The sequence below is a fragment of the Enhydra lutris genome, unplaced genomic scaffold, assembly GCF_002288905.1.
Source record: "Enhydra lutris kenyoni isolate GAN:26980312 unplaced genomic scaffold, ASM228890v2 scaffoldscaffold73, whole genome shotgun sequence".
NCBI classification, from domain to species: domain Eukaryota; kingdom Metazoa; phylum Chordata; class Mammalia; order Carnivora; family Mustelidae; genus Enhydra; species Enhydra lutris.
In genome coordinates this window covers 4,171,620-4,195,082 of record NW_019154157.1, presented here as the reverse complement: position 1 = coordinate 4,195,082, position 23,463 = coordinate 4,171,620, and the positions used below count along the sequence as shown (strand labels likewise).

Below are 23,463 nucleotides of genomic sequence, written 5' to 3'. Positions count from 1 at the left end.
TGTGGCCGTCCACACGTAACCTCAATGCTTCCTGGGAGTTGTAGTTTAAAATGAGGAGCGGGACACTCGGTATCCAGGATCCCGCCCCGTCAGTTCCTCAGCCAATCAGCAGCACTAGTCAGGTCGGCCGCTCTCTCCAACCCCCGAACAGGTGACCGCGGCGACATAGGCCGCGGCCAGATGTGGGGCGGGAGAACTGGCGCCTTGCTCCGGGTGCGGGGCCTGTGGCCGCCAGGGGTCCTCGGAAGGAGACCGCTAAGCTGCAGTGCTGCGTCTCTGGCGGGAAACAGTTCCCCCCAGTGTTGGAACTGCGGTGGCCCAGGGAGCCCCATGCGTGGTGATGGGTTCTTCTGTCCACAGTGCCGCGCCCTGCAGCCACCTGACCCCACTCGAGATTACTTCAGCCTCCTGGACTGGTACGGGAGGCGGTTTCGAGAAACACGCTGGGGCAAGAGAGAGGCGGGGCTGGCGATTTAGGGGTTGCAAAGGAGAAGGCGGGACCGGTTAGGTCGGTGGGCGGAGCCGTAGGGGCGGGGCCTGGGAGCACGTAGGGTGCCATTGCGGCGGGTGAGTGAGGAAATTGAGGGGTGAGCCTGAGGATAGGGCTTCTGAGGAATGGAGACGAGAAGGGAAGGAGGAGTGGAGGGGCGGAGAAGGAACTTGGGGGAAATTGGAGGAGGGAGGCTTCAGTGGAGGGAAACCTGAGGGCTGGGCCCTGAGAGGAGAAGTTGAGGGGCGGGGCCTGAGGGAAGTGTGCTAGAGGGGCTGCTTAGAGTTGATGGATGGATAGGATCAGAATGGTTAAAGTTGGGTTGAGACTTTTAAGAAAGGCGTACTGAGGTGCTATCCAAAATAAGGGATTTAAGGAGCTTGCAGGTTTGTGAACACGTGGAGATGGAAGAGTAGTGTGCCTGGAGAAGGCTTGGAAGCTTCCCCGCCCTTTCACCCATGCATGTTTTCCATGCGGTTGTTCCTGAGTTACATCCTTTTATAATAAAATAAATCTAGTAAGAAAAACAGAGTGGGGTGTAAAAGCACCGGAAAACTTAATACTGTGGGCTGAGTCTAAGGGAGAAATGAGAACTGGAGGGAGAGGGTCAGAAGTGGCTGTTTTTCCTGTTTTCCTCTGAACCTCAAGGAGCTTGGAGAGGTGATGAAATTTCAGCAGAGCTAAACTGCTAAGACAGGGAAGGCTCTGGGAATGGAAAGCGAAAGGAACTGGGTTAAAATAAAGTGAGAGGCGAAGATGAAAGGACTTGGGTCTTCAAAATACAGGGTGGGATTCAAGAATGGTCCTTCCCCTTAACTCTGAGATTGGTGCCTACCAGTCATTCCGCGTTTATGATGTGCTGCCCTGACACTATCCTTTAAGTTCTGCAAGTGTGCCAATCGTGTCCACACCTCAGGGACTTTGCATGTTCACTCTGCCTCTTGATGACTTTTTTTCTCTGATCTTTGGTTATTTTTCATCATCATTCAAGTCTCAGCTCAAACGTCATTTCTTTGTCCACCACATTTACCATTTTCTCTGACCCTATTTTCTTTTCCTTCACAGCACTTTTTGAAGTTCTCTCTCTCTCCATGTTTATTGCACTTACCCCTGTGAGAACAGGAACCAGGCCCATAGTACACAAATCTATAAATATTTGGTGCATGAATTTTATCTCCCAATTTCCTTACAGCAACCGTGCCTTCAGAGTTGACACAGCAAAGCTCCAGACTAGGTACCAGGAACTACAGCGTCTTGTCCACCCTGATTTCTTCAGCCAGAGGTCTCAGGTAGCCTGTTGTCCACCCCTAATCATACCCAAACACTAGTGTACACAGGGTGGGTGGCAGTGGCCTTGTGGTGATGTGATTATGAGAGAGAGAGCTAAACAACCAGCTCCATCCTGGGACAGCCTGACCCCAGCTAGTAGTCAGGCCCTGAACCTGCCCTGCACTCAAAGCTTTTACCTGACTTCCCAGAAGAATTAGAACCCACTGGTTGAGAATAAAGACAGCTCATCCTATACCAGTTCTACCTAGGAGATTTCCTTAGTTGTCTGCCCATCCATATTTTATGAAAGAGTTTGGGAATGTAATGTGGCTAATTTGGATGGTAATGAGATTATCTTCATCTCCACTAACAGACTGAAAAGGACTTCTCAGAGAAGCATTCAACCCTGGTGAATGATGCCTATAAGACCCTTCTGGCTCCCTTGAGCAGGGGACTATACCTTGTAAGGTGATTTCCCAATCCTTCTATGCGTGACTACATGGTATCCATTGGGTTGAGGGACAACTGCTCCCCTGTATTCAGCGGAAGAGTGCTTGCGACCTGAGCTAGTCTAGGGACCCAAAGATAATTAGCCTCAGTGATACCGAATGAGAATAGTTTTCTCTGAGTATCTGTATATCTTACTTGCCTAAGTGCATTTTTTTGGTACCATTTTCTGTAAATTTCAAGGATTGGATGGTGATAGCATTCAGGGAAGAGTAATTTTGGCATTTTTTGTGTGGGGGGGAAGAGTTTAGCACCTTAGAATTTTAGGATTTAATAGAGCCTTTACAGATACCTAATTCAGTCTCCCAAGTGGAGGAACAACTCCCCTGGGGTCACACAGTTCCAAGTAGCAGAAAGGAATCCTGTCCCAGCAGTCCTGTCTCAGGGTAACTTTCCCATACCCTACCTGCACATTCTCACTATTGAGACAGTTCAAGTTTTGTTTTTTAATGAATCGTATTCTGTTATATTCTGTAAGTAGGATTTATGACTCTAGCCACAGTCTCTTCAACCAACCTTACTTTTCTCTGCTTTATGTCCCAATAGCTAAAGCTCCATGGAGTAGAGATTCCTGAAGGGACAGATTATGAAATGGACAGGCAGTTCCTCATGGAAATAATGGAAATCAATGAAAAACTTGCAGAAGCTCAAAGTGAAGCTGCCATGAAAGAGATTGAATCTATTGTCCGAGGTAAAAGATAAAATACTACTGAATGCATTTTATTGCTGTTATGAGTACATGTCCAAGGTTAAGTGAAAAATGAATATAAAGACTACATATAGGTCATCATAATGATTCAGGGAGTATTTCTTTTTCTTGGTGATACTGAAACCAGTTTTGTCTGGAGGTTAGACTTGCAACATCTCTAACCTTCCAGAAGGCAGCCTTAAACCAAGAACATCATAATATTTTGCAGATTAAAATCCTCCTTCCTACCCATGACATCATTTATATGTTATTATTGTCTCTGACAAGAATAATTAGGCCTCAGAAGTTCATTGAAATGCCCAAGGTCACATTGCAGAGCAAAGATTGAAAAACTGACTTCTGATCGCATATTGCTTTGTTTTCTGCTTTATTTCACACTATATCAGTCAGGGTTCTCCAGAGAAACAGAACCGATAGTATACATGTATTTATGTAGAGAGAGAGAGAGAGAGAGAGAGAAACCTATTTTAAGGAATTGGCTCACAAAATTGTGAGGGCTAACAAGTCCAAAATATGTCAGGCAGACCAGTAGGCTGGAAACTCAAGCAGGACTTCTGTGCCCACGTTATCCAAGCTAATCTTTACTTAAAGTGAGCTGGTTATAGATGTCAATCACATCTACAAAATACCTTCACAGCAGTATCTAGACTAGCATTTGACCAAACAGCTGGGCACCATAGCCCAACCAAGTTGACACATAAAATTAACCATGCCACATAGAAAAATCCAACGTTCTCGCTCCAATTGTATGCACATATGTACTTTCACAAATATTTGGCATGCCCACTGTGAGCAAGAATTGTGCAGACAGGGGCGCCTGGGTGGCTCAGTGGATTAAGAATTGTGCAGACACAGTGAACAAGAAAGACATGGCCCGTGTCTTCATGGAGTTTATATATTCCAACGCAGTGAGTCCAAAAGGGAATTCATGAGCCTCTCCCCTCCCTCCTAAAACAAAACAAAACCACAACGTATTCCTCTGCTGATGTTCTCTAAGTGAATGACACCATCCAGTTGCACAAGTCCAAAAAACACACGGAGGAGGTGTTTTTTTTTTTTGTTTTTTTTTTTTTTAATATTTTATTTATTTGACACAGAGAAAGAGATCACAAGTAGGCAGAGAGGCAGGCAGAGAGAGAGGAGGAAAGCAGGCTTCCTGCTGAGCAGAGAGCCCGACGCGGGGCTCGATCCCAGGGCCCTGAGATCATGACCCAAGCTGAAGGCAGATGCTTAACCCACTGAGCCACCCAGGCACCCCTGAGGAGGTGTTTTTAAAAACTTGTCCTCCCTTACCCCCATAGGCAGTCATCACCAAATCCTGAAATGCTGACCTTCTAAATGTGTCCTAAATCTGTCTGTCTTCACCACCAGCACCCTGTTCCAAGCTGCCATTCTTTCTCACCTGGATAGCTGTAATAGCTCCACGCTGGTCTAGCTATACCTTCCTTCGAATATATTCCTACACTGTCACTTATGAGAGCTTTTGAAACCCAAATCTAATCTTTACCTGGGTTTTAATCTTTACCTAGGTTATCCTAGGTAACCTTTAAGTTTTAAAGTTGCTTTAAAACTTTAAGTGGCTTCCCACTGCTCTCAGGTTAAAGACCAAAGTCTTTAGTATAGCTTACAAGGCCCGGTATAGTCTGAACTCCACTTCCTTCCATTTGCCCCTCCACTCTAGCCACACAGGCGATTTCTAGTTCTTCATCTGTTCCAAGCACCTTTCTACCCTAGGGCCGTTGCACATGCTGTTCTTCTGCTTAAAACCCTCTTCTCCTTCCCCTAGTGAACTCTTCCTCTACCCAATCTGGGGGCAGTCATCACTTCCTCAGAGAACCTCTTTATTGATAACATTTTGGCAGTGGGTACCTCTCCCTTATAGGACTAATCACAGTTATAACCTTACTGTTTTACATGAGATTATTTGACCAATGTCAACCTCCCTCCCTCCTTAGACTGAAAATCCATAGAAGCAGAGACTTTCTGCTCAGCCCATGTACATGATGTATATAACGCGGGCTCAGTAAATAAATGAGTAAATAATGAAAAAGGAAGCTAAAATCAGTAAAATGGGGTGTTGGGGGTTAGTCTGTCAATTAGGGATGTATCAACAACCTTAGGGCTGGGTGGTGTTGGACAAAGACCTCAAGGTTCACAGTCAAAAATCCTCTGCACAGCTTTGGAAGACAGAGGAACATGATCTGCTGTGAGGTGGTCTTGAGTGCAGTGTGAACACTGCCATTGACTTTGCATGTGACCTTGAGCAAGCGACTTCACCCCTCTGAGCCTCAGTTTCCTCATCAGTAAAATGGAGATAACATTAGTACTGGTTGTTGCAAGGATTAAGTTAAATCAAATAAAACATGTAAAACACATAACACAGTGCCTGACCCATAGCAGGTGCTCAGTCACTGGTGAGGGTTATTCTGGCCCTATAGTGAATGTCTGATTTTGAACAGGTCACTGACCTTCATTTAGATTAATTCCTTAGTTTCTTCCCATACAGGCATGTGCTAAGACCTAAAGTAAGCAAATATTCAAGGGCATAGAGCTGGTTAGATCTGGGCAGAACTGAGCCTCTAGACTCCTCATCCAGTGTTCTTTTGTCAACACCATGTTGCTAGTTTCCCACCACTGTCTAGGAGTCTATAGATAAGGTCTGCTCCCAGCAGCTCCACTCAACCAACCATATGACCAGGGCCGTCTCCCAACATCTCCCAACACCTCCGCCTACAATGGAGTTTTAATGTATTTGAAAGTGCTTTGAAAGCAAGCGACCTAGAAGTGATGGATACTTTTTATATCTGGAAAACACACTTACAGTAAAATTCTTCATTTCCTAATGAAGATACAGCAGAAACATGAGGTAGCTGCTCCTTTACGTTATCTGGCATCTTCTCTCTTATGGTACAATAGGATCTAAATGTTTCATTTTCCTGGGAGGCTGTATAATTTGCAAGTGGTTATTTGAAACACTGTGATGCCCTGCCCACAGGCAATCCCAGCTTGCTAATTTTCTACCTATAAGCTAAAAAATTCATACTGCTTGGTGGAGATAATCAAAGCATTTCCTTATCCTTTTTTTTTTTTAATGATTGTATAGCCATTTTACAAGCCTTAGTGATTGCTCCTCAGACATTACAGAGGTAGGAAAACAACATTGCCCTAAACAGAAGCTGCTGGGGAGCCTGGGTGGCTCAGTCTGTTGAGTGCGTGACTCTTGGTTTCAGCTCAGGTCATGATCTCCGGGTTGGGGGATTGAGCCTGGAGTCAGGCTTTGCACTCAGTAGGGAGTCTGCTTGAGATTCCCTCTCTCTCCCTCTGCTCCTCCCCTGGGCACATGCGTGCATTCTCTCTCTCTCTTTCTCTCTCTCTCTCTCTCTCAAATAAAAACAAATAAATTAAAACACAGCTGCCGTCTTGGGACATGTGGACACAGGGCTTATGAGGTCTCCTCACCTGGAATCTAAGCTCGCTGTTGTGTTGTGCTGAAACCAACTATAAAGTGTTATCTTCAAGGGACGCCTGGGTGGCTCAGTTGGTTAAGCCGCTGCCTTCGGCTCAGGTCATGAACCTGGGGTCCTGGGATCGAGTCCTGCATCGGGCTCCTTGTCCAGCAGGGAGCCTGCTTCTCTCTCTGCCTCTGCCTGCCTCTTTGTCTGCTTGTGCTCTCTCTCTGACAAATAAATAAATAAAATCTTAAAAAAAAAAAAGGTTATCTTCACATCTCAAGTCTGTATAAATAGAAAAATTAAGATAGTTATTTTCTCTTTCAGCTAAACAGAAAGAACTGACTGACAATGTGAGCAGAGCTTTTGAACAAGGTACTTTCTTCATTTCTTGACTTTCTTAAATATGGAAAGAAACTATAAGCACTGAGATGTAACCATAGATTGAATAAGTAACTATTATATACTCATCCTATAATAAGTACGTAGGGAGCTATAAAATATAGGCAAGTGGACATCTCTCCCTTCAAGGATTCACAGCCTTGCTGGAGAAATAAGTTGTGCCGAAAACCATGATATGCCAGTGAAAGAGTAGATGAAAGTGCTTCTGTCTCCTGTTAGCAAGTAGGAGAAGTTAAGGTACGGGATGTAGGCTGAAGCCAACACAGGCAGATCCTGAGGGCAAGGCTGCACAGTTGACATCTGGCAAAGCCTGCATGCCCTTTCCTCTGCAAAGCCCAGAAGGAGAAGCCCATGGCAGAGCTGTGCCCAAACTTCCTGGTCCCCATTGCTCCTGGCTTTCAGCTGGAAGAGATTCAGTCTATTTCTGGCTATTTGGAAGTAAGAACAGTCTTTTTCTCCATCCTAAACTTGTGCCACCCCTCAAATACAGGAATAATGGGCCCTTCGGCTGAAGGATCATTTGCCTGCAGGAAGCAGAAGGCCACTCAGGCTAGCCCAGATAAAAAGGAGGTTATTAGGGACGCCTGGGTGGCTCAGTTGGTTAAGCATCTGCCTTCGGCTCAGGTCATGATCCCGGCGTCCTGGGATCGAGTTCCGCATCAGGCTCCTTGCTCGGCGGGGAGCCTGCTTCTCCCTCTGCCTCTGCCTGTGCTCGCTCTCTCTCCCTCTCTCTCTGACAAATAAATAAAATCTAAAAAAAAAAAAAAAAGGAGGTTATTAAAAGGAATTAGGACTAGCTCCCCAAATCCAAAGAAAAAGTCCCTGTGAGGATTATAGTATACAGTGGGATAAGAGCTCTTCTAGGCAAAGCCTGGGAGCCAGAAAGCAGTCTGGAACCAAGCTGTGGACCGGGACTCGATGCCTCTCAGTTTCATTCTATCCTCTTCTCACTATAAACCAGTTCCATCCACTTCCTCATTAGTGCACAGTGCTCCAAAGTGGCCTTCCGCACTGGGTGACTTCTTGGTTCGCCTAGGTCCATTACCTAATAAGTACAAGGACTTTGACCATCTGACTAGAGTTCCCTGGACCCAACTCTAGATTCCCATGAGGGGGGATGTGGTTGGCACAGCTCGAGCCAGATGTCCACTCGAGTCTAGTCAGCTAGTGCTGAGGGGACAGGCTTACACAGTGTGCTGTCCAGCTTGCAAGGGCTGTAGAAGTCTGTTCTGACACACAGGCAGAGGGAGGGCCTCTAAAAAGATGTCAGGGAAATACAGATTAACAGCCTGATATGGCTGCCTGAAATCCATGAACCCAAGCCACTGGCTACTCCGTGTTCCACCAGGATTCACCCCCATCTCCTACTGCACTTTTGTAGATTTTTTTTTTTGTAGATTTTAAGAAGAATAAATAATATTTAAGTAGAACTTAAGTAATAAAAACAGAAGAAATAACCTTGTCGCCACCACCCAGCTTAAGAAATAGAACATGCAGGGGCGCCTGGGTGGCTCAGTGCTTTAAAGCCTCTGCCTTTGGCTCAGGTCATGATCCTAGGGTCCTGGGATCGAGCCCCACAATCGGGCTGTCTGCTCGGCGGGGAGCCTGCTTCCTCCTCTCTCTCTGCCTGCCTCTCTGCCTACTCGTGATCTCTGTCAAGTAAATAAATTTAAAAAATTTAAAAAAAAAAAGAAATAGAACATGCAGTGAAGATATACAAATGGTCAATAAGCACATGGAAAGATATGCAACATCACTAATCGTTAGGCCAATGAAAATCAAAATTACAACAACATACACCAACTAGGATGGCTAGTAGTAGAAAACCCAGAAAATAACAAGTATTGCTGTGGGTCTGGAGAAGCTGAAACTCTTGTGCACTATTGGCGGGAATGTTTTCCACTATGGAAAACACTATGGTATTTCCTCAAGGAATTAAAAACAGGATCACTGTAAGAGCTAACAATTCCACTTCTGAGAATATACCTGAAGAATTAACAGCAGGGACTCGAAGAGATGCTTGTAGGCTGTAATGGTAAAGCCAGATACTACTTAGAGTGGTAAGGATACATTTCAATCAGTAACAACTATTGCAGTAGGGAAGAGTCTGGTGTGAACTGAATTCCCGATTTATACAGAGGTTACTGGGTGTTTTAAAGAGAGAATGAAGGGCACCTGCATGGCTCAGTTGGTTAAGTGTCTGCCTTCAGGTCAGGTTGTGATCCCAGGATTCTGTGATTGAGCCCCGAATCAGGGAGTCTGCTTCTCCCTCTTCCTCTGCCCCTCCCCCCCCGCTCATGTTCTCTTTCTCCCCCCACCCTCTCTCTCTCAAATAAATAAATAAAATCTTAAAAAAATAAAGGGAGAATGAAGGAGTAGGGAGGGGGATGAGCATGATCTCGGTAGAGTCTGGGAATTGGAAAATTATAAAAAAGGGAAGGTGGTGGGGTTTGGTCCATGTACTGATCTGGGTTTGCTAACTGGGGCTTATCGAAGTTAGGCTTCTACCCTCCCTCAGACACTGGGAGACAGGAGTCCTACCTTCTGATGTTAGCTGCAACAAACAGTAAGAGACAGGAAGAAGAGACATTTTTCTTTCCTCCGAACAATGTAAGTCCATTTCTCATTTGATTGCCCTTTGTTTATTAAGGACGAGCTGAACCATCTGTTGAGACTTGGTAGAAGAGGATATTTGGTGGATGACGTGAGCAATCAGGCATTTAATGAGGAGCATCTCTATGGAAACAAAAAGAAAACAAAGGCTAATAGTGGGAACAGACTATAAACCCAGTTTCTGAGTCCAGAGGCTGGGCAGTCACTTGAGAAGACGCTGACCCCTTAAGCATCTTTACATGGTGGTGTGAGGACAGCAGTGGCAATCTGATAGATTTCTTGTTTTATAGTCTGAATGTTGGTAATGATGGCATAGACGTCAGTGTCACAGCCATGGCTATTTCTGAGAGCAGAGCATGGAAGACACAGGTGTTCTGGTGGCTTTTAGGGTAGCCCAAGTGGCAGCAAGTCCAGGCACAAAGGTTGCCAGCACGTGATTTGTAGTGATGAGTTCTTTGATGCTTATATCAAATTGTCTGGGCTTAGCTTACAAGGTGTTTTCAGATCCCAGAGGAAAGGGCGACCACAAGAGAACCTGAGTCCCAAAAAGGATTAGGTTTTAGATCTCAGTGATCATACCATTGTTTCTCAGGAGAGGAGGAAAATGGGAAACAGCACTTGGATAGTTGTAGCCAGATGCTGAAGGAAACTAGGAGAAGTAAGAATTTGCTGAAGGCTGACAAAATGTCTAAGATGGCAGGATCCAGCTTGGTTTATAGGAAGATAATAAAACCTCAAGACTAGGGGCGCCTGGGTGGCTCAGTGGGTTAGGCCGCTGCCTTCGGCTCAGGTCATGATCTCAGAGTCCTGGGATCGAGCCCTGCATCGGGCTCTCTGCTCTCTAGGGGAGCCTGCTTCCTCCTCTCTCTCTGCCTGCCTCTCTGCCTGCTTGTGATCTCTCTGTCAAATAAATAAATAAAATCTTTAAAAAAAAAAATTAAAAAAAAAATAAAACCTCAAGACTAGATTCTGGGTATACTTTTCCACTGTCATAAAATTTCTATCAAAGGTAATCAAGGTAAGAATAGTTTTGTGAACAAAAATACCTTTAGTTGCATTAAAGTTGGCCTAATTATTTACATGAATGCAACAAGAATAGTAATCAACAATACAGACCTTTTTAAGTTTTCTTTTTTTTTTTTTTTTTTTAAGATTTTACTTACTTATTTGACAGAGAGGGAACACAAGCAGGGGGAGTGGGAGAGGGAGAAGCAGGCTTCCCACCGAACAGAGAGCCCAATGTGGGCCTCGATTACAGGACACTGGGATCATGACCTGAGCCGAAAGCAGCCGCCCAACGACTGTGCCACCCAGGCACCCTTAAGTTTTCTTTATGGAAGTTTTTATAAGGAATCTCAGATTGAACTTTAAAAGCCCCTCAATGAGGGGCGCCTGAGTGGTTCAGTCAGTTAAGCATCTCACTCTTGATTTCAGCTCAGGTCTTAATCTCACGGTCACGAGTTCAAGCCTTGCACTGGGCATGGGAGCCCACTTTAAAAAAAAAAAGAAAAAAAAAAAAAAAACAAGGGGCACCTGGGTGGCTTAGTGGGTTATGCCTCTGCCTTCGGCTCAGGTCATGGTCTCAGGGTCCTGGGATCAAGCCCCGAACTGGGCTCTCTTCGGGGAGCCTGCTTTCCCCTCTCTCTTTGCCTGCCTCTGTGCCAACTTGTGATCTCTCTCCCTCTGTCAAAAAAAAAAAAAAAAAAAGGCATCTCAATGCTAGGAAGTCAAACAAAAATTTGCCATCAGATGTCGCCTGTAATACCTACAGATTTGGGTGAATTCCTCTATTCTTGAGGTTCCCCCAAAACATTCTAAATTTCCTGGGCCTGCAGGGAAGTGACCTTCTTTATTCACCTATAATGCTGAGAACCCTATAAGCCAGGTGTCAACCCGGTTTTTTCCAAAAGGGCTTAGTAAGCTTTGGCCCCGTAAAGTCAACCTTACTTCCTTACAATTGTCTGTTCTGTCTGATTTTATACATCATTTTCAAATGTGACGTTCCAGTCAAAGCCTTGGTTATATAATAAATGTTTTAAATTATGTCCTATCACAAAGAGGACAGCTTCTTGCTGAGCCTATGCAAATAGTTACATTGCCATGAAAATAAGAATGTTCAATAATAGTTTCAGAGTTTTTTTGAGGAATCGTGGAAGGAGAAAAGATCAATGTTTTCATTTTGTTTACACAAGTAAAATATATTTCTTAAATTCCCTGCGAGTGAGGTCATATGGCACTTGTCTTTCTCTGACTTATTTCACTTAGCATTATACTCTAAATCCATCCACATCGTTGCACGTGGCAAGATTTCATTCTCTTTTATGGCTGAGTAATATTCCGTTGTATGTATACATATATATACCACATCCTCTCTATCCATTCATCAGTCAGTGGACACTTGGGCTCTTTCCATAATTTGCTAATGTCGATGATGCTGCTGTAAACACCGGGGTGCGTGTATTCCTTCAAATTAGTATTTTTGTATTCTGGGCAAATACCTAGTAGTGCAATTGCTGAATTGTAAGGTAGTTCTATTTTTATTTATTTTTTTATTTTTTAAAAGATTTTATTTATTTATTTGACAGAGAGAAATCACAAGTAGGCAGAGAGGCAGGCAGAGAGAGAGGAGGAAGCAGGCTCCCTGCTGAGCAGAGAGCCCGAACCCAGGACCTGGGATCATGACCTGAGCCGAAGGCAGCGGCTTAACCCACTGAGCACCCAGACGCCCCTCTATTTTTAACTTTTTGAGGAACCTCCAGATGTTTTCCAGAGTGGCTGCACCAGTTTGCATTTAAGAAACAAAACAGGGGCGCCTGGGTGGCTCAGTGGGTTAAAGCCTCTGCTTTCGGCTCAGGTCATGATCCCAGAGTCCTGGGATCGAGCCCCGCATCGGGCTCTCTGCTTAGCAGGGAGCCTGCTTCCTCCTCTCTCTCTGCCTGCCTCTCTGCCTACTTGTGATCTCTGTCTGTCAAATAAATAAAAAATCTTAAAAAAAAAAAAAAAAAAAGAAAGAAAAAGAAACAAAACAAACATGGGGCGCCTGCGTGGCTCAGTCATTAAGCATCTGCCTTCGGCTCAGGTTATGGGGTCCGGGGTCCTCAGATCCTGGGGTCCTGGGATCAATTCCCGCATCGGGCTTCTTGCTCAGGAGGAAGCCTGCTTCTCTCTTTCCCACTCCCCCTGCTTGTGTTCCCTCTCTCACTGTCTCTCTCTCTGTCAAATAAGTAAAAATCCTAAAAAAAAAAGAAACAAACAAACAAAACAAATGGGGGTGCCTGAATGGTGCCGTCAGTTAAGCTTCCAATTCTTGGTTTCAGCTGAGATCACAATTGCAGGGTCATGAGATAGAGCCCCCTTGGGCTTGGCACTCTGCGTGGAATTGGCTTGGGATTTTCTCTCCCTCTCTCTGCCCCTCTCACTTGTGCTCTCTCTCAGTCTCTCTCTAAAATAAACACATAAATCTTTTAAAACAAACAAAACAATCATAGGGGGGAAAAAAGAGAGGCAACCAAGAAATAGAGTCTCACAATAAAGAACAAACTGATGGTTACTAGAGGGGAAGTAACTAAGGAGATGGGTTAAACAGGTGATGGATATTAAGGAGGGCCTGTGATGAGCATGAGTTATGTATGGAAATGTTGAATCACTAAATTGTACACCTGAAACTAATACTACAATGTATGTTAACTGGAATTTAAATAAAAACTTACATATATGTGGTGGGGGGTATACTTTTTTTTTTTTTTTTTAGTAAAACTTGGAGCACCTGGGTGGCTCAATGGTTAAGTGCCTTCAGCTTAGGTCCTGAGCTCCCAATCCTGGGAGAGAGCCCTCCCTCCCCAGTTCCGCTCCCTGCCCAGTGGGGAGTCTGCTCCCTCTCCTTTTGCCTCTCTCCCTGCTCATGCCATCTCTCTCTGTACCTCTCTACTTCAAATGAATAAATTCAATCTTTAAAAAAAAAAGCACGACTTACTAGATTGTTAAGTCATGAGCCCATTGGCTTTTTCATTGGAGTTTTGGAAATCCTAACTTAATTTATTGTTTTGATCTCAAGGTTATTGAAGCAATGCCATCAGAAGCCTGTACCTGGTACAGTCCTTTTCCATGGGTCTCTGAGACAGTACCTTTTTGTTAAACACACCATCTGGCTCATAGCTGGTTGCCAGAGCTTTTAGGAAAGCATCAGAGTAAAACCACAACTATCTGTGGATAGCAAAACACATTCAACCACCACAGTTAAAGATCTGATGAGAGTTTGTTATCAAAATAATACAGTCGACAGGGAAATTTGATTGCTTCTGTGACATAGAACATTTTAACATAATAACTAAATATTATACCAGGACATATTATAGTGAGACTATCGACAAATTTCTAGGAACTTTATAAAATTTCTAAAATAGTAACATCCTGCCCATACAAATATAATCTAGAGAAGGTTAAATATCTCTTCTTTGACAGTGGTTCCCATGTAATGGGAATAATAATCAAATAAACCTAATTAGTTTAACATCTCTCCTTTTAGAAGGTGAGAGAACAAATCCTTTGAGGTTTTCCAGGGATCCTCTCAGAAAATTCAGTTAGTTTGAGGTCAGGAAGACTTTATTTAGAATTCAATTTTGGGAAGTTGTCCAAATTGTTAAATGCTTTAAATATTTAATTACATAGGATCATAGGTCATTGTAAAACAATACTTAGTTATCCATTTAACCAAAGTGGTGATAAAAAAATTTCAAAGGCAAAGGCAAATGAAAAATAAAGAACCTTACCTCTGAATAGTGAGAAGACTTTGATCTCTTAAGTAACAAAGGACATGATAAGGACAATATGAAGCACAGGAAATTATTTTGATAAGACACAACATATGCTACCTAGGCAGATTAAAAGGTAAAGAAAAATCTCTCAGTCTTATATTAAGACTAGACCAATAATCAAAAAAACTTTGTATTTTTTTTAACATTTTTTAAAGATTTTATTTTTATTTATTTATTTGATAGATCACAAGTAGGCAGAGAGGCAGGTAGGGGGTGGGGGGAAGGAAGCAGGCTCCCCACTGAGCAGAAAGCCCCAACAGGCTGATCCCAGGACCTTGAGATCATGACCTGAGCCAAAGGCAGAGGCTTAACCCACTGAGCCACCCAAGAGCCCCAAAACTTAGGTGTTGTTTTTTTAATTTTATTTATTTATTTGTTAGCACAAGGAGGAACGAGGGGAAGCAGCAGGCAGAAGGAGAAGAGGCTCCCGGCTGAGCTAGGAGCCTGATGTGGACTTGATCCCAAGATCCTGGGATCATGATTTGAGCCAAAGGCAAATGCTTAACTGACTGAGCCACCCAGACATCCCAAAACTTTTAATTTTACCAAGAAAAACAAACTCTAGGGACGCCTGGGTGGCTCAGTTGGTTGAGCGGCTGCCTTCAGCTCAGGTCATGATCCCAGCGTCCTTGGATCGAGTCCCACATCAGGCTCCTTGCTTGGCAGGGAGCCTGCTTCTCCCTCTGCCTCTACCTGTCACTCTGTCTGCCTGTGCTCGCTCTTGCTTCTCTCTCTATGTCAAATAAATAAATAAAATATTTAAAAAAAAAAAAAAAGAAAGAAAAACAAACTCTAGTTTTGTCAGTACACTATTGAGATTGAAGTTCAAGAGGAGAGGCTGGCACAGTGAGTGGAGTGTGTGAGTATTGATCTCAGGGCTGTGAATTCAAGCTGCACGTTGGGTTTAGAGATCACTTAAAAAATAATAATAAAATCTTTTTAAAAAATTAAAAAATAAAGTTCATTAAAAAAAAAAAAACCAGCTATAGGCACACCTGGGTAGCTCATTTAAGCGTCTGCCTTAGACTCAGGTCATGATCCCAGTGTCCTGGGATAGAGTGCCCTCAGCAGGAAGCCTGCTTCTCCCTCTCCCTCTGCATTCCCCCTCTTGTGCTCTCTGGCTCTCTATCTCTATCTCTCTGTCAAATAAATAAATAAAATCTTTAAAAACACAAAAACAAAAATCAAAAAACAAATAAAATATAATATGTATATAAATCCACTTAATCTTAGCCAGCTTTGACCTCACAACATAAAATTCCTTTTCTACAAACCTTCTACAACTCTCAATATCCATTCATGTTTTGTTCTCTTCTTTCTCTCTTTCACATTCTACTTTAAGACAAAATTACTCTTTTTTTATCTTAAGGAAACATACTCTTCATTCTTTACATACTTTTCCTATAAAAAAAATCCTACTTTTCTTTCGTTCCTTGTATACAGTTTTTTCGCTTTAATCTTGTTATTCATAGTCTTATTTTTTATATATTAATTATAAATTTTAACCATTAGTAACCCCTATTTTACAGAAAAACAACTGAGAACTATAATATACCAGTATTCTGTAGTAGATAAGCAAATTTTATGAATATACCATCTCATAAGCTACAGAGTTGTATGCTTCCTATAACTTTTTTTTTAAGATTTTATTTATTTGAGAGAGAAACTGAGAGAGAGAGAACCCTGGGATCATGACCCAAGCTGAAGGCAGACATTTAACCTCTGAGCCACCCAGGAGCCCCAAATACAACAAATATAAGAACATGTTTATTAAGAGATCCAAAATCCTTGGCCTCTCTGGACCATATAAAAATAAATAGCCAGGGGCGCCTGGGTGGCTCAGTGGTTAAAGCCTCTGCCTTCAGCTCAGGTCACGATCTCAGGGTCCTGGGATCGAGTCCCGCATCGGGCTCTCTGCTCGGCAGGAAGCCTGCCTCCTCCTCTCTCTCTGCCTGCCTCTCTGCCTACTCGTGATCTGTCTGTCAAATAAATAAAAAAAAAAAAAATCTTTAAAAAAAATAAATAAATAAATAAATAGCCAAAAGTATATAAACTTAAACTTTTGCTTAATAGTGAATGTTTTAAACTTTATCCTATTTAGAAATTAATTATATATTAAATGAATATCTAGGGTTACCTGGGTGGCTCCGTTGGTTAAGCGACTGCCTTTGGCTTAGGTCATGATCCCAGGGTCCTGGGATCAAGTCCCACATCAGAGTTCCCCTGCTCTGTGGGGACCCCCTGCTTCTCCCTCTGCCTCTGCCTACAACTCTCCCTGTTTGTGCTCTCCCTCTCTCTGTCAAATAAATAAATAAAATCTTCTAAAAATAAATAATAAATGTATGTCTATTATTTAACTTAGCTTACCATGACTCTAAGGTTCCAAGTTGTCGGATTTTGGAAATGATTTTTAGGTAGCATGTTATAAAACACAATTATTGTCATTATAAACAAAGTTTGTCAGAGTCCGTTTAGTGTCTGCTTTCAGCTCAGGTCATGATCCAGATCCAGCCCCATGTCAATCTCCCTACTCAGCGGGGAGGCTACTTCTCCCTCTTCCTCTGCTGCTTCTCCTGCTTGTGCTCTCTCTCTCTCTCTCCCTCTCAAGTAAATAAATAAAATCTTTAAAAAATAAAGTTTCTCAGAATGATTTAATTTACGATCTCTATAGTAGATTTAACTTATGTAGATTTAATTTACTATCTCATTAATCTTAATTTACTATCTCTATAATCTTAAACATCTAATAAATATAATATTAGGGGGGCTTCTCAGTGGTTCAGTCAGTTCCTTCAGCTTGGGTCTTGGTCCCAGGATCCTGGGATCGAGCCCCATATCGGGCTCCCTACTCAGTGGGAAACCTGCTTCTCCCTCTCCCACTCCCCCTGCTTGTGTTCCCTCTCTCACTGTGTCTCTCTCTGTCAAATAAATAAATAAAATCTTTAAAAAATAAAATGTAGGGCGCCTGGGTGGCTCAGTGGATTAAGCCTCTGCCTTCAGCTCAGGTCATGGTCTCAGGGTCCTGGGATTGAGTTCCACATCAGGCTCTCTGCTCAGCGGTGAGCCTGCTTCCCCCTCCCACCCCCTGCCTGCCTCTTTGCCTACTTGTGATCTCTCTCTGTCAAATAAATAAATAAAATCCTTAAAAATAATAAATAAAATGTATGTTTGCATTATAATTTAATGTTAACAACTCTGGAAGCATACCTAGTTTATTAAACCAACAATGCCAAACTAGTCTTATTTACCAAAGATTTATACAAGTTATGTGACAATGAAAAATATTTGAGTTGATTCCTATATTTCTGGAAGTTTTAGGAAGACTAAATTTATGTAAGAACTTATTTCTAAGACAGGATACAATTTTTTTTTAATTTTTACTTTTTTAATTTAATTCAAGTAATTAACATATATTATTTGTTTCAGGGGTACAGGTCTGTGATTCATCAGTCTTACACAATTCACAGCTCTCACCATAGCCCACACCCTCCCCAATGTCCATCACCCAGCCACCCCATCCCTCCCACCCCACTCCACTCCAGCAACCCTCAGTTTGCTTCCTGAGATTAAGAGTTTTTTATGGTTTGTCTCCCTCTCTGGTTTCATTTTGTTTCATTTTTTCCTTTCTTCCCCTATGGTCCTCTGCCTTGTTTCTTAAATACCGCATATCAGTGAGATCATACAATAATTGTCTTTATGATTGAGTTATTTCGCTTAGAATAATACCCTCCAGTTCCATCCATGTTGTTCCAAATGGCAAGATTATTTTTTTGATGGCTACATAATGTTCCATTGTGTGTGTGTGTGTGTGTGTGTGTTGTGTGTGTGTGTGTATACACACACACCACATCTTCTTTATCCATTCATCTGTCAGTGGACATCTGGGCTCTTTCCATAGTTTGGCTATTGTGGACATTGCTGCTATAAACATTCGGGTGCAGGTGCCCCTTCAGATCACTACATTTGTATCTTTGGGGTAAATACCCAGTAGTGCAATTGCTGGGTCGTAGGGAGGATGCAACTCTTATAAGGGATTTTATAAATTAATTTGGTAATACCGTCAGGAGATAGGGAAATATATATATGTATCAGACGTACACAAATGTACAGACAAATGCAAATACAGATCTCACAGTTTTCATATTAAAACTATCTGTGATTCAGACTGGCTACCTTGGTCAACAGAGTTATTTTTATTCTTGCTTGAAATGAAGCCTCACCTTAATGTCTCTGTTTATTTCAGATGATTTGGAAAAAGCCAAGGAAATGTTAACAAAGATGAGATACTTTTCAAATGTAGAAGAAAAGATCAAGTTAAAGAAGATTCCCTTTTAATGATTACTAGTTTAAAAGTTTCAAAAATAAAGTTCTTGTATATTTCTTTCCTGGCTTCTGTTAATTGAGACTAGGGATGCATTCACTATTTTAGTTTTTACTAATTTTACCATTTTAGTTAAACCTGTGGCTCAAGCATTAAGGGATGGGAGTTTATCACGCAAGAGGAAACAGAGTACCCGGAGCTTGGCCAGTCAGTTGTGTCATACTTGATACAGTATGCTCCCCATATATGCCAGTAAAAGAAGTGGGGATGGGGCCAACCTAGGGCTCTGGAGAAAGGATTGGCCAACCTTTGCTGCAAAGGGCCAGATAGTAAATGATTAGACCTTGTGGCCTATCCTGCCTCTTTTATAACTGCTTGACTCTGTCATAGTAGCACTTTGTTTACAAAACAGGCAGTGAGCTAGATTTGACCCAGGGATTCCCAACCTCTGCCCTAAAACCATATCTTCTTTCTAATGGCAGGCCCCTCACTAGTGCCCTTGTTAGTCTAATCTTCGGGGCATTCAGTTTGGTAACCATGCAAAGCTGCCTAAGGATCTCAGGCCTACATTTCAAAATGTAGATAATATTATCAAGAGTTAATCCTGTGGGGCCAAGATGGGTACAGAGATTACAAAAAAAAAAAAAAAAAAAAAAAGCTTAAAAAAAGGAAGAAAGAAATTTCAAGAAATAACAACGCTTGGAGAGCATTGCTTGTTTACAATGGAAAAATCAGAGCTCTGAACTAAGGTTCAACTCCTAGAGCTTAAAACTACTACAGCCCCTTTGCATCCTCCCTCAGCCTTGTCTAAGAATTTATATCTTGTGAATTCTGATCCTGTTCTACTCAGTTTGTTATCATTTTAGGATTTATGGATCTTCTGAAGGCAAATTAACCACAGCAACTGTCTGGCTTCATGGTATTTGGGAATATTAGTATAATCAGCAGCCCTCTTACATTTTACAAGGAGAATGCGTTCCTGGTCTAAAAACACACAGGGAGTCTTTAAGTGAACAATTACAATGCAAGCAAGTATGTCTTGATTAAATTGGGTGCCTCTGCAAAGAAATAGGAACTGAAATACTTCTGCAGACTATCTTTATTACTTCTACAGAAAGATGGTAGAGACCAAAACAATCTGACCACAAAAAGAAATCAGATAAACATTTTTGGAGGAACTTCAAAGAAACGTTTCCCCGACCTATTGCCATCAGCTGGAAAGGCCACGGGGCCTAGTTCTGATTTACGGGACAAATAAAAAGACTTTATTTCTGAGTCAGTGGAACTACTTTTGTTTTTTGTCTTTTTTTCCTTCACTCTTCCAAATTCTTTCCCTGTTAGGGTAAAGCCCAAGTTCAGCGGGACTTCTAAATTCAGGAACCCTTGCAAGTATTCCCCACCAATGCCCGATGGGGAGGTAGGCTCCTAGACTTCTGGAAAGTTGGCAGCCCTATTTGGACTAAAGGTTTGTTTTTGGTTTTGTTTTTTAAGTTTATTTATTTATGTAATCTCTACACCCAGTATGGGGCTGGAACTCATGATCAAGAGTCGCATGGTCTTCTGAATGAGCCAGCCAGCCAGGCGTCCCTGAATTAAAATTTATGACCAAGTGAAGCAAATTAAGCACTCACCCCACCCCAACATCCTTCCCAATATAGAAAAAATTTATCAGAACAACTAAGAGGTTTTGGGGTAGCCTGGGTGGCTCAGTAGGTAGTGTCTGCCTTTGGCTTGGGTCATGATCCCAACATCCTGGAACCAAGCCCCTCATTGGGCTCCCTGCTCAGCGGGGAGCCGGCTTCTCCCTCTCCCTTTGCCTGCCCCTCCCCTTGCTTGTGCACTCTGTCAAATAAATAAATAAAATCATTTTTTTTAAGATTTTATTTATTTATTTGACAGAGAGAGATCACAAGTAGACAGAGAGGCAGGCAGAGAGAGAGAGAGAGAGAGGGGGAAGCAGGTTCCCCGCTGAGCAGAGATCCCGATGTGGGACTCGATCCCAGGACCCCAAGATCACGACCCGAGCCGAAGGCAGCGGCTTAACCCACTGAGCCACCCAGGCGCCCAAATAAAATCATTAAAAAAAAAAAAAAAAAAGGGAACAGGAAAAGGAACGGGGTGCCTGGATGCCTCAATTGGTTAAGCGACTTCCTTCTACTCAGATCATGATCCTGGAGTCCCGGGATCAAGTCCCACATTGGGCTCCCTGCTCAGCATGGAGTCTGCTTCTCTCTCTGACTTCTCCCCTCTCAAGTTCTCTCATTCTCTCTCTCTCAAATAAATTTTTAAAAAAATCTTTAAGAGAACAAAAACAAATAAGAGGTTTTGACTAATTTGTGATTATTTCTTTGCAGACTCTGCTATTAGACAGATCCATTGTTACAGATTGGATGTGCACCACCTCCACCTGGAAAATTCATATGGTGAAGCTATAACCCACAGTGTAGCTATATTTGGAGGTCGTGCCTCTTAAGGAATTTATTAAGGTTAAACGAGGTCATAAGGGTAAGACTCTCATCAGGCGGGATTTGTGTCCTTATGAGAAAAGATACCAGGGAGCCCCCTCTCACTTTCTCCCTACACTCATGCACGGGGGTTGGGGGACAGGAGATAACCAGGAAGTGACTTCTAACCAAAAACTGAAACTGACCTTGGGCGCCTGGGTGACTCAGTAGGTCAGAGCGGCTGCCTTCGGCTCAGGTCATGATTCCGGGGTCCTGGGATTTCCCCAATTCAGGCTCCTTGCTCAGTGGGGAGCCTGCTTCTCTCTCTGCCTGCCACTCCCCCTGCTCTTGCTCTCTCTGTCTCTCTCTGTCTCTCTCTCTCTCTCTCTGACAAATAAATAAATAAATAGTTGAAAAAAAGAAAGAAAGAAAAGAAAAGAAACTGACCATGCTGGCATATTGATCTTGGATTTCCAGCCTCCACACCATGAGAAAATTGACTGCTATTGTGAAGTCACCCAGTCCATTGTATTTTATTCTGTGGGCCTGACCTGAGTGATAAACCTGGATTTGAATCCTAGCTCTGCCCCCTATGAGTGTGAGGCCACAATTATGCTAAGCTTCATTCGCTCATCTTCAACATGGTGATAACAGAACGTATTTTACCGGGTTGTTGAAGGATTAAATGAAATTAATTAAGCAAATTATTGGTCCAATGCATAGCACATAGTAAGCACTCAAATGTGATTTTTAAAATTATAATGATGGGGGCACCTGGGTGGCTCAGTGGGTTAAAGCCTCTGCCTTCAGCTCAGGTCATGATCTTAGGGTCCTGGGATCGAGCATCGCTTACGGCTCTCTGCTCTGCGAGAAGCCTGCTTCCTCCTCCCTCTCTCCCTGCCTCTCTGCCTACTTGTGATCTCTGTCTGTCAAATAAATAAATAAAATCTTTAAAAAAAATTATAATGATGACTTTTATTATTTTTACTTTGGCAACAAAGTCATGTCTTTCACAGCAGAGTAAACATGACCCTTTCAGCGGAGTTTCCAGCCCCTACTCTGTGTAAACAAGAGTTCAGCCCTGGGAGAGATGTAGAGAGCAATTAGAAGCTTCCCGTCTATTTGGGGAGAGGGATTTTATACCAATCATCAAAACAATAATAAAAGTTCCCATTTGCTGGGGAGACTGGCTGGCTCAGTTGGTGGAGCCTGTGAGTCTTGGTCTCAGGGTTGTGAGTTTGAGCTCCACACTGGGACAGATTACCTAAAAAAAGAAAAAAAAATCAGGAAAAAGAAGTTCCCATTTGCTCCATAGTTACTATGTGTATTACTTTGCCTAAATCCATCAAATTAAACCCAATTTAATTTCATTTTACAGATAAAGAAACAAGCTCCCAGAAGATAAGAGTCAAGAGCTAGGATTCAAACCCAGGTCCACCTAAGCCTACACTCTTAGGGAGGCTGAACCTATCAAATTAAGTCCCAGCCAAGAAGATTAAACAATTTGTAACTAGGGGCCATTTCCCAGGGCTTGCGTCTTGCCAAACGGAGGCTGGATTTGATGCAAGTCCCTGTTTCCAAGGTCTGCACATACAGCTTCACTGTGAACAGGGAGGGATCACTCCCAGGTGTAGTAACCAGGTAAGAAGGTTTCAGGGAAGAATCCGGACAGTCAGAGAGAAGCTGTGTCAGATGTCCCCAAGACCCACCCTAGATGCAGTGACTCTCTAGGAAATATCACTTGACTCCTACTCATGGTATGATATATTACAGTGGAATGATACCCAGACTAGTTCTTGGACACTGGTCACACGTATTCTCTCCCTAACGTGTGCCAGAATTCCAGACTCCCAGAAGGAAAACAGGTATTCAGCATACACTATATTGTTCCTACAAACAATTTAGGTATGATGGGCCAGTCTTATCAATTCTGAGAATAAGGAAACTCTCCCCAAATCCAGATTCCCAGTCAAGGGCTAAGCTTGTCCGCAGGCTTTTCTAAGGATATTCAAACTCAGGACTGCTATGTTAACTTTTTCCTGCACAGAAGCCAAGGCGGGGTTCCCATTATAGCAGAGGGAAGTATACAACCAATCATCTACCACTAGAGAGAAAGGCACCTCCATTGCTGACTGGCTTTTTCCTGTCTGTGTGGCTGCCACCAAGCCAAGAGGAAGATGCTGCTTTGCTCTGAGTCAAGATAGCAGTCATGCCCCCTAGTGTGTTCAACAGCAGGTGACCAATGCCTTGGATGTAAAGCTTTACTTTGACTAAGAACTTCTTTGGTTCTGTCACTTTATGTGACATGTTGAATATATCAGAGGTGGCTGGATGAAAAATTACAACACACCATTTTTCATTTCCAGGGGTCGCTGTCAAGGGGCAAAAGAATCATCAGAAACACATCATCAGACTCCCAAGGGTTAAGGGCTTCAGACAGAAAAC

The 23,463-nt window shown here is 42.8% G+C and overlaps 1 protein-coding gene across 5 annotated transcripts; it reads left to right on the top strand.

Moving 5' to 3' along the window:
* Positions 1-43: 43 nt before the first annotated feature.
* On the top strand, positions 44-18,629 carry LOC111160058 (HscB mitochondrial iron-sulfur cluster cochaperone). Of its 5 annotated transcripts, none has more exons than XM_022522864.1 (6): positions 44-416; positions 1,683-1,779; positions 2,133-2,222; positions 2,813-2,957; positions 6,752-6,799; positions 18,497-18,619. In XM_022522864.1, the coding sequence occupies exons 1-6, from the start codon at positions 181-183 to the stop codon at positions 18,586-18,588; spliced, it is 708 nt and encodes a 235-aa protein (XP_022378572.1). In that variant the 5' UTR covers positions 44-180; the 3' UTR covers positions 18,589-18,619. The 5 variants fall into 5 exon arrangements, 4 of the variants coding, with proteins under 4 accessions (XP_022378572.1, XP_022378573.1, XP_022378574.1 ...); XR_002641453.1 differs by having other exon boundaries at positions 151-416; positions 2,133-2,227; positions 18,497-18,572; XM_022522866.1 differs by having other exon boundaries at positions 166-416; positions 2,133-2,227; positions 18,497-18,629.
* Positions 18,630-23,463: the final 4,834 nt, after the last annotated feature.